Source organism: Ascaphus truei, chromosome 5 (assembly GCF_040206685.1).
Source record: "Ascaphus truei isolate aAscTru1 chromosome 5, aAscTru1.hap1, whole genome shotgun sequence".
NCBI lineage: Eukaryota > Metazoa > Chordata > Amphibia > Anura > Ascaphidae > Ascaphus > Ascaphus truei.
In genome coordinates this window covers 162,298,932-162,313,931 of record NC_134487.1, presented here as the reverse complement: position 1 = coordinate 162,313,931, position 15,000 = coordinate 162,298,932, and the positions used below count along the sequence as shown (strand labels likewise).

Below are 15,000 nucleotides of genomic sequence, written 5' to 3'. Positions count from 1 at the left end.
TGTCTGTCATCATCACATTGCAGTCCCTTTTTTCAAATTGTAATTACAGTGCATTTTGGTTCTGAATAGTCCACAATTTTCTACTGTGGATTTAAGATTTAGACCAGAACTTGACAATAATCTCAGATTGAATGGTGTTACAATAGCAATGTGAATTAAACAAGCACAGGTGTGTTGTGCACTATTATAGGTGGTACTTTATATTCATGTGACATACTTACATTGTTTCTGTGGAGGTATTCAAGTGCTCTGAGGATCTGAAAAAGGTATTTTCGGAGCCTTTTGTTGTCGAGTCCATTAGGGTGCTTCTCTAGCTCGTGTAAAACTGTGTGGTCCATAAACTCAAACACCAAGTGCAGTCGTTTCTTATGTCTTATAACTTCAATGAGATTAACCAGATTCTCATGACAGAATTGCTGAATTCCAAAGGATCAAAAGCATTCATTAAGCCACACGCATTCTACAGTATATTTGACATAATTAGCCTAATGTTGGTAAAATCACACTTGCCTACAAACAATAGTAAAAATCATAGCCTGTTCTAGCCTGCCACAAAATGCTTAAACATGTATAGATTCTGGCAAGGGACATGCAAATTAGAATATCACAGCAAATGAAAATATCACGTGAGCACAGTCGCATGTCTCAGACAGGTCTGCAACACAGCTTTTCACCATTATCTCCTAGCACAGCGGTGCGCAAACTGGGGGTCGCGGGGTACCATGGCGACGTGACGTCACATGACCCCGCGCGTCATTTGATGCCGGGTTGAGCAGGGGGGGGGGCGAGGCGTCGAGGAGAGCAGGCAGGGGTGCGCACAGGGAAAAGTTTGCACACCCCTCTCCTAGCATACTGTGCTAACACTGCTGGGAGGGATTCAGGGAAATTACATGCAAATGAGCACACAGTGTCACCAACATTATAGACAAATTCACTAATGTATGATAGCCAAAAGTTCTTGATACTGACCAGTAAAGTAGGATGTGTGGGATGTTACTCCAGGACTAAAAAACAGGCCTAAAAAATGCTATTCCATATCATATGATATTAAGAAAACCCACCTTCAGAAACTTTATTTCTCTCATGGCGATTTTGGTTATTGATTTTTCAGGATGTTCAAAGAATTTCTTTATGGCCACTATACGACCGGTCTCCCTGTGTTTGCATTTTGTTACTGTTCCATAACTGCCCTCTCCCAGGATCCCGAGAGTCTCGTACATCTCCATTCTTCATTCCAATTGATGATTCTTTAGGGACGAACAAACAAAAAGTATTGGAATCATGAGCCCCATGACAATGTATACACTGGCAGATTTAGCATGGAAAATAAATCTATATGGCATCAATTAATGACTTTACACACAAACATGAAATTCTTCACCATGTACCTTCATACATATTTTGATTTGTATGCATATAGCCATCTATTATAAGAAGTCAGTTGTAGGGTGAGACACACTTACACCTGCTCTCAGACAGTGGATATGTGACTGTCCTATGCCATGCACTGCCTAATATACCCCAGGCTGAGTGATATCATAGAGCCCAACAGTGACATTAGCAAGTCACATTTGCTATGTTAGTTTTCAACAGTATTTATATTCATTAACTCAAGTTATCTACATGTTTTCACTTTCCACTGTTCACATATAAACCGCAATGGCTCATTTCAAACTTTGGCCTTTACATCTTTGTTTGAGTATATGACAAATTAAAAAACATAGCCTTGTAAAATTCTGAAGACAGCAAATAATGAACAAAAACTTTGGGGATTAACATGTTATTTTAGTGTGCAATAATGTTGAATTCCCTTTCTCTTCATTCCAGTGAAATTTTAAGTATTTTTTCAAAGATTGGAAATCTGAAATAATTGATGGTGTGATCTATTGTTAACGGTAAACTGGTTTATCAGTGTTTCCCATGTAATCTCTGTGAAGTGTTATCCTGATTTGGAGTTTTTAACCAGGCTTGATTGTGCAGTACTATAGCTGGCACATCTACAAACCAGTATATGCTGTTTAATGGAACTATGTATAACTATTTTTCATTGCTTTAAGCATCTTCCCTTTTTACCAAGTGAGTCACGGAGTAATCTCAATGTCCACATTTAATGTTTTATAGGTGTTTTAATTCAAACATCATATTAGCTAGTAATCTTGCAGCCCTTTGAAGTATGTGCGAGGAAACACATGTGGCCCTTTGTGTAGCTGAGTTTGCAAATCATATCCACTGTTAGACTGCAACCAATTGTGAACACCATGTTTTCATGTATTTTTATTTAGGAACAAATATTTCAGTATATTAGACAGTTTTTACCTGGTCAATATATAGTTATGTTTATATTTATATCCTTAGAGCGAAATACATGCCAAAGCTATGACCGCTCTATATCTCATCAGCATAAGCTTTGCCTCACGTTATTGTAGTATAAGGCTAAGCTTATAGTGCAGGCGACGCGACGGTCAGGCGACTGTCGCTGAAAAATCAACTAGAGATGACTTCCAGTGATCGCGACCAATCCATCGCGCCGTGCTTACTATAAGCACACGCGACGGCGGCAATACATTTGTTTTGCAGCGACGTCGCGTCGCTATCGCCGACACTATAAGCGAAGCCAAACGCTGCATTATCTGTCAATAACGTGACGTTATGCTAGTCTAGGCGTTACCCTATGCAGACCCCAAAATAGGTGTTTAAATCAGCATAGCATATAGCACTGCACAATTTTCTTATTACAGGATTGAAGCAGGGGGTCTACGGAGCTGAACTGTGTTAATATCAGAACCCATGCTTCCGGAGATACTTACCTCCATAGGGGGTGCCGGTATCTTTGTGGAGTTTAAATGTCCAGGTCACGTGGACCAATAGGAAGCCGCAAGGGATGACGTCAAAGCTCGTTATTGGCCTGTGTAAGCCACCATTTTGATAGGCACACAAGCTCGCTGACTGCAGAGATACCAGCACCCCCTACGGAATTAAGTATCTCTGGAAGCAGGGGGTCCCTTGAGCTGCAATTAACACAGTTCAGCTCTGGAGACCCATGTTTCAAACGTAAATGTATTTCTTTTTACAAATCATGCAGTGCTACATATTTTGTTACTTTAACTTAGGTTGAGAAAGAGAGGAGTGGAGGGGCAAATAAAGCAAGGAAATAACAGTATGTTAGTGAAATCACTGAACGGCAATACAAAACGAGGACTATATCATTTTCACGATGTTGCCCAGGTTGGAATCAGTCAGCGGGTATGAAGATAAAATGCTAGTAAGAGACTATGGGGCCTATGCAGAGAGCAGCGAATTTTAAAATTGGCGAGTTTAATAAAAAGTAGCTTTTTTGGAGAGTTTTATTCTCCATATGCAGAAATGTGCGAATTCTGCTATGTTTAACATGAATGCGTGTGGTGAGTTTAAATTGGCGAGATGCGCGCTGCAGAAATGTGTTAAAAAAAATTTGCGCCTTTTTTTTTCCTTGCTATGGCCGCGAGCGGCAGCTTCTTGCCAACTTTTCCTGGCGAGGCAAAAAGGAGACAATCACCATTTTATTGGCGCGAACAGCCGCTAGATGCCGTTCGCGCCTCTCTGCATAAGGATATTTTTAAAACTGGCGAGATGGAGGTTCTCGCCAGCCGCGAGGCGAGTTTTAGAAATAGAAAAAAAAAATTGGCGCGTTTTTCGTAACTCGCCATTTTCTGCTGTTTTCTGCGCGATTTTCTCCAAAAAATGGCGAGTTTTGAAATAGCGCTGCTCTCTGCATAGGCCCCTTAGTCCTGTCTGTTACGGTGTACAGTTTGTGATATAGTTATTTCTTGCTATGTCCATTGCTACACAATGTCTCGGCCTCTCATACAGTTTGCAGATTTGTGTAATTATTGTATCTCATTATCAACCTGCCCAGTGCTGGAGGGGCCAGGAGGGCAATGTGATGCACACGGCTGTTTAAGTGCTTGTGATCTCTGTAGGCTGAGTGATGGACGAGTGATGGATCAGCAGACATGCCACCTCTCGCTCATTTTAGCACTTTCCACATTGACTTCAAAGGAGAGTCAATGACAAAAAAAATCTACTGTACCACGGTCCCTTCCGCTGCCAGCAGTACATTTCCTTGAACTGCGAAATAATTCAAATGCACTTTTTAGGTGGATTTTTTCTGGTGGATAAATGCATGTGTGTTCCTGCTGTGACTAATTCAAACAGTCTGTGCACTTGCCTCAGCTATATTTAGGCTGGATTTATTACGGGTACCTGGCGCTCTAAAGACACAGGCAGAATATTACAGCACCCGTTTGCTTGTCTGAGTCTCTGCCACCGCCCTCTAGCGTTTATAAAACTCCCGGGCCGTGGCCTAACAACACGCACAGGCCGCCCACTTCCTGGTCACCGTGGCAACCGTCGATGTTTTCTGGCAAGCGCGCGCCATAACGCCTGCGTGTGTCTGTCATCACCGGGTAACAGAGCGCGGTGGGAGGGTCGCCAAGAGCGTGACGTCAGTGCCGTTGCCAAGTTACAGCTCTTTCTAGAAACCCCCGTAGCTACTCACACGCCTGTTACTTGGAACAACAAACACAATGCTAGGACAATGTGGGCAGGGCTTGCAGGTCACCCAGGAAGAGAACTCTGCACCCAGGGGCTGTGTCTGATTAACAACACCAAAATAAAAGAAATGTTAAATAATCAATCCTCCTCCTCAGGAGGATTCTCTCTTCTAACCCTTTCAGTGCCAGAAGGGCACATATTTAGATACAATACAGTAAGAGCAAGATGTTGCAGGCACCGAAGGGGTTAAATGACCAGAATTAGCCAATTCTTGTAACTGAAAATCCCACAACCCAGCTCGGGCATATGTCGCTGTAATGCTAGTGCAGTGCTTTTCAACCTTTTTTTGGTTAGGGAACCCCATAATTCGATTGTGACATTTTGTGAACTCCAACCCTCGCTCCCCTTGCAACACCCCATCTCTCGCCCCCTTAAGCGCCCTCTCCCCCACACTTTCTCCCTTACGCTCACTCTCCCCTCTCTGTTCTATACATATTCACACACACTCCCCCTCTCACTAACTCACATACGCCCCTCACACACACTCCCCCTCCCCCATACAGACACACACACTCCCCCTGTCCCACACACACTCCCCCCTCACCCATATACACACACACTCTCCCCCTATCCCACACAGACACACTCTCGCCCTCCCCCACACACCTGGTGTATGTGTGTTTCCCTGTCCAGCGCTGACCTCCTGGCGGAAGCTGGCAAGACTCACGGCATCTTCTGCCAGGAGTGATGTCACTTCCGTCACCACTAACTTCCGTCTCCAATCAATACACTAACGCTGCTAAAGAAGTTTCACTTCAAAAACAGGACTGGATCCTAACTTCCTAGTAGGCATATAATACCTTTATAGCTACCCCACAGCAATAGTGAGGGTATCAGACTTTCTGTCCAAACCATTCCCAATCAAAAATGGAACATGACTGGGATGCCCCATTTCACCGCTTCTATTTGCTCTTGTTATTGAGGCTTAGGATAACATGATTAAACTGAATAATAAAGAGTACAAAATATCACTGTTTTCTGACAATATACTTCTATCACTAAATCCTGAGGCCTCCCTAAGCGAGCTCTTCATGGAAATTGAGACATTCGGTGAACTATCCAACTTTAAAATGAACAGCGCCAAATCAGAGGCACTAGAGCTCCATATGGACACTGAGACGGAAGCTAAAATACACACACAATTTAAAATGAATTGGAAGGAAGACCCCCCCCCCCCCCTCCCCTATAATTAACAAAATCAAATGATTTGGCTATATGGGCGCCCTTCCCAATATAGTGTTCAGGGAGAATTGTATATGCAAAGATGAATGTATTGCCCAGAATAATAACATAATTATTATTAATGTAGAGAGAGAGAGAGACCTTATTTTATTAGCAGTCGACAGTTGTGTGTGTATATATATGACGCCCCGTAACAGGCCATCAGGGTTACTGCAACCCCTCCCGATTCCGGATCGCCCATGGACTCATCTTTCCATGGACTTCATCGTGAAATTACCTGTATCCAAAGGCAGGAATACTATTCTGGTGGTGGTCGACCGGTTTTCCAAGCAGGCCCATTTCATTCCCCTCAAGGGTCTATGCAACGCCCTCAAATTATCTGACATTTTCGTCAAGGAGATCTTCCGTCTTCATGGGGTTCCCCAAGTTATTGTGTTGGATTGAGGATTTATTATTTTGGCGGGGCTTTTGCAAACAACTGGGGATTTCTCTTCACTTCTCTTCCGGCTATCATCCTCAAACTAATGGTCAGACAGAGCGGACGAACCAATCACTTGAGCAGTTCATCCGCTGCTTCATTTCGGATACCCAAGATAACTGGACTGATCTCTTGCCTTGGGCCGAATTCTCCCACAACAATCTCTGTAATGAATCGACTCAGGACTCACCATTTTTCACCAACTTTGGCTTCTATCCCTCGGCTCTCCCTACCGCAGGATTTAGATACGGGGTACCAGTAGCAGATAATAGGATTCTGCATCTGCATGCCTCTTGGAGAAGGATTCAGCAACATCTTAGAAAGGCAGTCTCTTTGCAGAAGAAACAGGCTGACCAGCATCGTCGTGAGACACCAACTTACATTCCAGGGCAAAAGGTATGGCTGTCCACGAAAAATATTCGATTGAAGGTTCCCCCGGCAAAATTGGCACCCAGGTTTATTGGCCCATTTCCCGTCATCGAGAAGGTCAATCCGGTGGCCTACCGGCTGCGGTTGCCAGCATCTATGAGGATTCCTTCGGGCTTCCACACCTCTCCACTCAAGCCCTTCATCCAGGATTCCCAGTTCCCTGCTTCGTTGTCTCCTCCTGAGCCTCTCCTGGTTGAAGGCCAGCAGGAATTTGAAGTCCAGACCATCCTGGACTCCAGGTTAACGAGAAGAAAGCTCCAATACCTGGTCCATTGGAGGGGCTTCGGTCCTGAGGAGCACCCATGGATCTCCTGGCACCAACTTCATGCTCCAAGGCTCTTCGGGCCTGTCATCACAGGTTTCCCTCCAAGCCATCCCTAGGACGCACGGAGGTCGTCCCTGAAGAGGGGGGTACTGTGAGGATTGGGCTTCAGTCCCACCAATGTGATGCACCCCGTGACGAGACGGGTGATGCGCCTCACACTGAGGTTGTGCACAGGCACTGTGCGCCCAGGTGTGAAGACACCGCACGGATCGGCCTAAGGCCCCACCCCGTGACGCATCCCGTGATGCCATGGAAAACGTCCATCGTGCTCGCACGCCTACGCGCCAGCGTCGCATCACCAGGGGCACGCAAGGGTTTAATGCAATCTCAAATTACCCCACACCTGCAGTACACTCTGCCCCTGTTTACCAGTGGACAGAATATGTCTAATGATTCATTGCTCACAGCCTGGTGCAGCCCTGCTCTTAGCTGTCACTCCCTTATATGCTCAGCCAGCCTTCCTCCAAGTTGGCTGAGCATAACCATAGTTTTGTAACTAGTGCTTGCCTCAAGCATCCTGCTGCCTTGTCTTGTTTCCTGCCTGCTGCCTTTCGTGATACTGACCTTTGCTTATTTATTTATAAAATATTTTACCAGGAAGTAATACATTGAGAGTTACCTCTCGTTTTCAAGTATGTCCTGGGGACAGAGTAAAACAAATAATACATGGTTACAAGTACAGTTACATAAATGAACAGGGTATACATTATATACAAGACATTGCGTGCACAGTTAAAGAAAATATATATTATGAGCGTATGAAACAGTTACAGACCAGGTTAAAATGTGAGACAGCCTTAGATTTGAAAGAACTTAAACTGGTGGTGGATGTGAGAGTCTCTGGTAGGTTGTTCCAGTTTTGGGGTGCACGGTAGGAGAAGGAGGAACGTCCGGATACTTTGTTGAGCCTTGGGACCATGAACAGTCTTTTGGAGTCTGATCTCAGGTGATAAGTGCTGCAAGTGGTAGGGGTGAGGAGCTTGTTCAGGTAGCTGGGTAGCTTGCCCATGAAGAATTTAAAGGGAAGACAGGAAAGGTGAACTTTGCGCCTAGACTCTAGTGTTGACCAATCTAGTTCTTTGAGCATTTTGCAGTGATGTGTGTTGTAGTTGCATTGGAGAACAAAACGACAAATTGAATTGTAGAGGGTGTCAAGTTTGCTAAGGTGGCTTTGAGGTGCCGAGACATATACTATGTCTCCATAGTCAATAATTGGCATTAACATCTGCTGTGCGATATGCTTTCTGACCAGGAGACTTAGGGAGGATTTGTTCCTGTAAAGTACCCCTAGTTTGGCATAGATCTTGGTTGTCAGGGTATCAATGTGCATCCCGAATGTTAAGTGGGAATCAAACCATAAGCCCAGGTATTTAAAACTAGTGACAGGTGTTAGGGTGGTGTTAGCGTTGGTTCTAATCAGGAGCTCAGTCACTGGAAGCTTTACAAATTTAGTCTTGGTCCCAAATACCATTGTTACAGTCTTGTCAGTGTTTAAAAACAGTTTGTTTTGGGAAATTCAGTTTTCGAGTCTCAAAAAGTCAGACTGGAGTATGTGTTGAAGGTCAGAGAGGCTATGGCTGTGTGCATATAGGATTGTGTCATTTGCATACATGTGTATTGAGGCTTCCTTACAAGCTGTGGGAAGATCATTAATGAACACTGAGAAGAGTAGGGGCCCCAGAACAGAGCCTTGCGGGACACCACAGGTGATATCCAGGGGGTTGGAGTTAGAGCCTGAGATGGACACATGTTGGGATCTTCCTGATAGGTAGGACTGAACCCAGTTTAAAGCATGCTTCCCTATTCCAGAGCTCTGGAGTTTGTTAAGCAGGATAGCATGATCAACTGTGTCAAAAGCCTTTGCAAAATCTAGGAATACTGCACCAGTGAGTTGTCCCCGTTCCATTCCACACTGGATTTCATTGCAAACTTTTAGCAGGGTAGTTACGGTGGAGTGTTTGGGACGAAAGCCAGATTGGAATTGGCTAGGGAAATTTGTCTTGGTATTGAAATCGCTTAATTGGGAGTGGACATATTTTTCCATGACTTTGGGTAGAATTGGGAGAAGTGAGATTGGCCTGTAGTTTGAGACAGTGTGTTTGTCCCCACTTTTGAAGATTGGGACAACTCTGGCAGTTTTCCAGGTCTTAGGGATATGGCCTGCAGACAGGATAGAGTTGACTATGGACGCAATTGGTTTGGCAATGGCTGGGGCACCAAGTCGTGGGAACCTAGATTGTAGTAAGTCGGGTCCACATTGGCTGCTTAGTTTTAGTTTGAGGAGCGCTTGTATAATCTCCTCTTCAGATACTGGGCCAAATTGAAAATTGTGGGCAGTGTTGGGAGGGGATGGGACTATAGGGGTACTCCCAGGATGAGATTCAGGTTTGTGGTTTGGGCTGCGTTTCGCTAATAAGTTAGTGGCACACCCCACAAAGTAATCATTGAATGCATTTGCAATGTCAGTGGGGTTTGTCAGAGTAATATTCCCCTTAGTGATATTACTTGGCTGTTGATGGTTAGAAGGCTGGAATATGTTGTTGATAACCTTCCAGAAGTTAGCTGGGTTTGATGTGTTCTGGTGGAGATTTTCAGAGTAATATTGTGCTTTTGCATGCCTTGTTTGCCTTGTGCACATGTTCCGCATGCATCTGTAGTGATTGAGATCCTTGGTAGTGCTAGTTACTTTGTAGCTTTTCCACAAGGCATCCCTGAACTGGTAGAGTGCTATAAGGTCAGGTGTAACCCATGGAAGGTGGGCCCCCCGTACCCTTATTTTGCGTAGTGGAGCATGGGTATCGCAGGGTTTTAAGAACTCAGATTGGAAATAGTCGAGCGCAGAATCAGGGTCGGGAATTAAATCGATTCTGTGCCATGGGCAGTTGGTAAGGTCATCCAGAAACTGTTGTGGGTTAAAGTTTTTAAATGTTCTAGTGAGGAGAACTTTAGGGCTTGAATGGGGCGGTTTAATTTTCTTTACACAGTACACTATTGCATGGTCACTGAAAATATCAGGAAGGATGCCAGAGGATTGGATTCTGCTGGGGTTTGAGGAGAGAATCCAGTCTAGCAAGGAATGGTTATGCGATTTCAGGTTTATCCGTGTGGGTTGGGAAATGAGTTGCGATAGGTTAAGTGACTTGAGTTGTATCTGGATTTTGTGGTTTGTAGGGTCAAGCCAATTGAAGTTGAAATCCCCAAGAACTAGCAGCTCACTCTTCTCATTCAGAGAGGAAATGGAGCCAAGAAATTGGGTGATATCAGTCAGGGATTGTAGAGGGGCTTTAGGGGGGCGGTAGATGCTAGCAAGCAAGATGGGCTTAGAAAAGGGGAGGCAGATTTTGCCAACTAGAATTTCAAAAGAGGGTGGGCTTGGTGGGCAATTTAACAGTGTAAATTGTAATGTGTCTGCAATATAAAATAACACCCCTCCTCCTCTCTTTGACCTATCTCTCCTAAAAATGGAGTATCCCTGAATGGCGATATTTGCATCAGGGGTTTTAGGGGATAGCCATGTTTCTGTAAGAACGATGGCTTTGGGTTTATGCATAAGGCACCATGCCCTTAGTTCGTCCAGTTTGAGCAGCAGGCTCCGGATGTTTATATGGACGACAGATAGCCCTTTTTGGAATTTAAAGGTGGAATTCTCAGGGGCATGGGATAGAGCTGAAATGGGAGGACCTGGGTTAGGTTCAATATCACCTGCTAAATAGAGTAATAGTATGAGTAGAAATTTGGGTAGTTGTTTGCAACTTGTAAATTTGTGGTGTTTGCCATTTGAGTGAGCAGTGGTTGGTGTGCTAGTTTTTAGAGTTCTCCACCAACATTCAGTAGATAGTGAAAGGCTTTTGAGTAGTCCAGGGTGTATGGTGATGTTGGGTGTGGGCCAGGATGGAGGATTTTGTAGTGGATAGAGGGAGTAACATCTCCATGAGGCCAGGAGAAAGAAAAAAGTTAAAATACATAGCAGGTTCATGATGCCAGAGGTAGGCAGTGCTGCAAGGAGCTGTTGTGAGCAGATTGAGTGTGTGCAGACTAAACAGCAGGTGTGTGCCTGTTCCTTGTCAAATGTTTAGCTGTATTGCAATGCTAGAGTCAGTTCAGGGTTTCAGTGTATTGTGCAGTCAGTTTTGGGAGAGACTGCAGTGAATAAGTTGTAAAGGGGTGGGGGGTTGAAATATGCAGGTTAGCAAGCATGGGATCATAGTGTGATCTGAATAGCTTACCGTTTGTTGTCTTGAGTAAAAGAGTTTGCAGTAGATCCAGTCCCCAGTCACCTCTAGTCAAACTATAGTCTAACTATAACTTCTCACTTAAAAGCTCACTTTCAATGCTTCACTATTTCATGCCAATGCAGTTTCTGCAAATGCAGGAAGGGTCTTAGTTATATACAGCTAAAGCAGTCACATGACCCTCCCCCTCCCCAATAAATCAGCTTGTTCCAGTTGGTCAATTAGCAGCAGAGTTAAGAGGAACAAAAAAACCCCACCTTTTGCTATTCAAACATACTAACTTCTATCAATGCTAGAGGCCAGAGTCAATCTTTTACACAGGTCTTGCACTTCAGGAACATATCTGTGAAGAGAATGCAATTAGATCCATGTCATATCAGCTGAGGTTATTGGTCTTGTATGAAGAAAGTAAGTATATTTACTATAGTCTAACTATAACTTCTCACTTAAAAGCTCACTTTAAATGGCTCACTATATCATGGCAAAGCTTGTACCTGGACCTCTGCCTTCTCTGACCCTTGACCTCGGCTTGTATTTGGACTCCCACCTTCTGTATTCCTGGACCCCGGCAGCGCACTATGACCATCCGACTTCTCCAACAACAGACCACGGCGAGTATCACGACCATTCTAACCTCGCCTAACCTGACCCGGCTACACGACTACGACTCTGCAATCCGGACGCGGTTGTTGGTCGGTGTATTCTAACATCCCCACCTCAGCCTCGCAGTCCCGTCCTGTTTGTGGTGAGCACCCATTACACAGGGCACGGAACAAGCATAATTGCAGGAAAGGGTTTTTATTAAACAAGGACTCAACAAGTACATGAATAGGTATCAGAAACAGGCTTTGGCAGAGAAGAGTCATGGACATAAAACAAAGGCAAGGTAAAACAGAAGATAGGAAACTAAAGGTAGTGAAAAACAGAAGACAGGAAAACACAAGAGAACAAAGAGAAGACAGACAGAGGGAAACCCAGAGCAAACAGAAGCAGCAGCGCACCCGGTGGATAAACAAAGGAACTTCGAGAGAGAGTACTAGGTATGTGTCCGGAATGTTCCTGAGATTACTCCCCCCTCTCCACGGATGTCCTCTGGGATTGGCAAGGTGTCCTTGATGGAAGGCCGACTCAAGGTGGGCTACCTCTGGTGGTCTATTGAAAGACAGAAGGGACTCCACAGGAACAGGCTGTATAAGCCCATCAGAAGGCAGACAGAATTATGCAAATCTCTTGTAAGGATCCGTGCTGCGGGTATACCCGCGTCCAGCGCATCCTTACCTTTTTCTCAGGCCATTCGGGCTTCCCGACGGCATTCCCCGCTCCTGGCTGCTTTACCTGCACCTCCTGCCCACGCGCGTCAGCCCTACGGGTGCGCGCGCACCCAAGCCGACATTGGTTGGCGCCGGGCGCCTGACTCCGCCTCTGGTGCACGCTCCTTGCGTGTCGCCGCTCGGGTCCCGTCGGCTCCGCCTCCCCGCTTCTCCCTCCTTGCCTGACCCTTCCCCTGTCCGTCCCTTTGCTCCTCCCCTTCTTCTCTCTGCTCCTGTATCCTCCGGTGCACCTTCCCCATGCTCTGCCTCCTCGGACGTCACGCACTTGCCTGGCACGCCCCTTCCCCATCTGCCTTGCCTCTCGGCTCCTTCCCTTTCTGTCCCTTCCCTTGTCCGTCCCTCCGTTCCTCCCCTTACTCTAACCACTCCCTTTGCCTCTAGCAACTCTCCTCTATCTGGGCCTTATCTTGCTCACTCCTCTGTTCCTCCCCTCACTCCCATTGGTTTCAAACTTCCTCACTCTGCTCTCCTATTAGGTTCCTCTTCAGGCCGCTCCTCCGTCACTCCCCTTTCTCTGATTGGTCCCAGCCCCCTATATAATCCCTCTTCTCCATTTGCTCTGCATAGCTTCTGTACCTTGGTGCTGTCTGCTGTTGCCTGGCCTCTCTTGTCTTTTCATTGCTGCTCCTGTCCCTGGAATCTTTGCTGACCTCCCTGGATTTGACCCTTGCTTTGAACTCTACTACGCTGCTCTCTGGAACCCTTTGAACCTTGCTTTGGACTTCTACGCTGCAGACCTCTACAACCCTTGGACACGGCACACGGACAAACTACTACGCTGCTCTCTCCACTCCATGACCCAGGCTTACGGACAATCGATTACGCTGCCCTCTCCAACCCACGACCCTTGGCATACAAACTTAACCCTTCTACACCGGAGCTGCCAAGTACGGTATCATTTACATTCTTGTTACCCGGACCACCTACGCTACTACCACACTCCGGCCGTGCCCCCGTTTGCTGCTAGGTGTGTGGTTTTACCTTTTCCACCTCAGTCCCGGGGTCTCGTCTGGCTTGTGGGCAGGCCGAGCGTTACATCTCTGTAGGAGACAAATCTGACAAATTGCTCAGAAAGCTCTCTCTCCATCCTTCCGTGGATGAGGACTCTGTAGTATCTCTGAAGTGTTTGGATGCTTCTATACTTTCTTTCAGAGAGTCTGCTCGGTTTTTAGAAAGTTCTAACTGGAAACATAGGGGTTGCCTCTATCCTTTTCCAAGGCGCCCTCTGCTTCTTCCAGTGCCAATTGCATACTTGACTTTTCTTGTACTAAACAAACTAAAAAGAAACCCCCGCTTCAGCTAAATATAATATGATATTGTAAGCGTGAGGCTGCTGATTGGGACACCAAGGCTATCTTATACTATATTAGTGAAAGCACTGTATGCCTGCCTGCCTGCCTGCCTGCCTGCCTGCCTGCCAGCCTGCCTGCCTGCCTGGATGTCCGGTGTCCCTAGGGGAAATCTCATTGGTCCCTTGGGCCGCCCCAGCAAACCTCTCATTGGGCGAGGGGGGAACACCCCTCACAGGCCTGAGGCGGAGTGACGGGTGGGCCAAACACACACTCACACACCCACACTCACACACTCTCTCTCTCTACCCTCCTTAACGGCTGACACACACACACACACACACACTCTCTCTCCACCCTCCTTAACGGCTGACACTCTCTCTCTCTTCTCTCTCTCTTCTCTCTCTCTCTCTCTCTTCTCTCTTCTCTCTTCTCTCTCTTCTCTCTCTCTCCCCTCCTCCGCGGGACCTCAACATCACCCTCTCCCCCGGTGCTCCCTCTCCCCCGGTGCTTCCCCCCCCCCCCAGAGCACCCTCTCTCCCGGTGCTCCCCCCCCCCCCCCTGGTGCTCCCTACAGAGCACGCTCTCGCCGCTCTCACCTTCAGGCCTAGAGGCCGCGCCCCCAGCTCACCATCCCCGCGCGCGCTGCTCCCGCTCTCTCAGTCGGGAGCTGTACGGGCCGCGGCCCACACCACATCCTAACCTGAGCGTCTCAGCTCCACATCGCCGGGGGAAACGGAGACCGCCGAGGAACCCGAGGAGGAGGAGGAGCGCGGCCCTGTGCGAGGTAAGTAACCGCACGGGAAGGGATCTTTCACCCACCCCCCCCCCCGGCCCGGCGCTTCACCCCACCCGGCCCGGCGCTTCACCCCCCCGGCCTGGCCCTTCACCCGGCCCAGCGCGTCACCCCCCCCCCCGGCCTGGCCCTTCACCCGGCCCGGCGCTTCACCCCCCCGGCCTGGCCCTTCACCCGGCCCTGCCCTTCACCCCCCCCCCGGCCCTGCCCTTCACCACTCCCCCCCCCGGCCCTGCCCTTCACCACTCCCCCCCCCGGCCCTGCCCTTCACCACCCCCCCCCCCGACCCTGCCCTTCACCACCCTCCCCCCGGCCCTGCCCTTCACCCCCCCCCGGCCCTGCCCT

General features: G+C 47.3%; 1 protein-coding gene across 9 annotated transcripts in view; it reads right to left on the bottom strand.

Annotated features, from left to right (window-relative positions):
- CDKL3 (cyclin dependent kinase like 3) overlaps positions 1 to 5,271 on the bottom strand; it is a 184,890-nt gene extending 179,619 nt beyond the window's left edge. For 2 of the 9 annotated variants that reach the window (XM_075601166.1, XM_075601169.1), the window contains exons 1-3: positions 4,208 to 4,479; positions 1,062 to 1,247; positions 222 to 416 (exon numbers count right to left, since the gene is read on the bottom strand). In XM_075601166.1, coding sequence (XP_075457281.1) covers positions 222 to 416; positions 1,062 to 1,226 — 360 coding nt within the window. In that variant the 5' untranslated portion in view covers positions 1,227 to 1,247; positions 4,208 to 4,479. Of the gene's footprint in view, positions 1 to 221; positions 417 to 1,061; positions 1,248 to 4,069; positions 4,188 to 4,207; positions 4,484 to 5,199 lie in introns of those variants that run through there. The other 7 variants (XM_075601163.1, XM_075601168.1, XM_075601162.1 and 4 more) reach the window with 7 other exon arrangements.
- Positions 5,272 to 15,000: the final 9,729 nt, after the last annotated feature.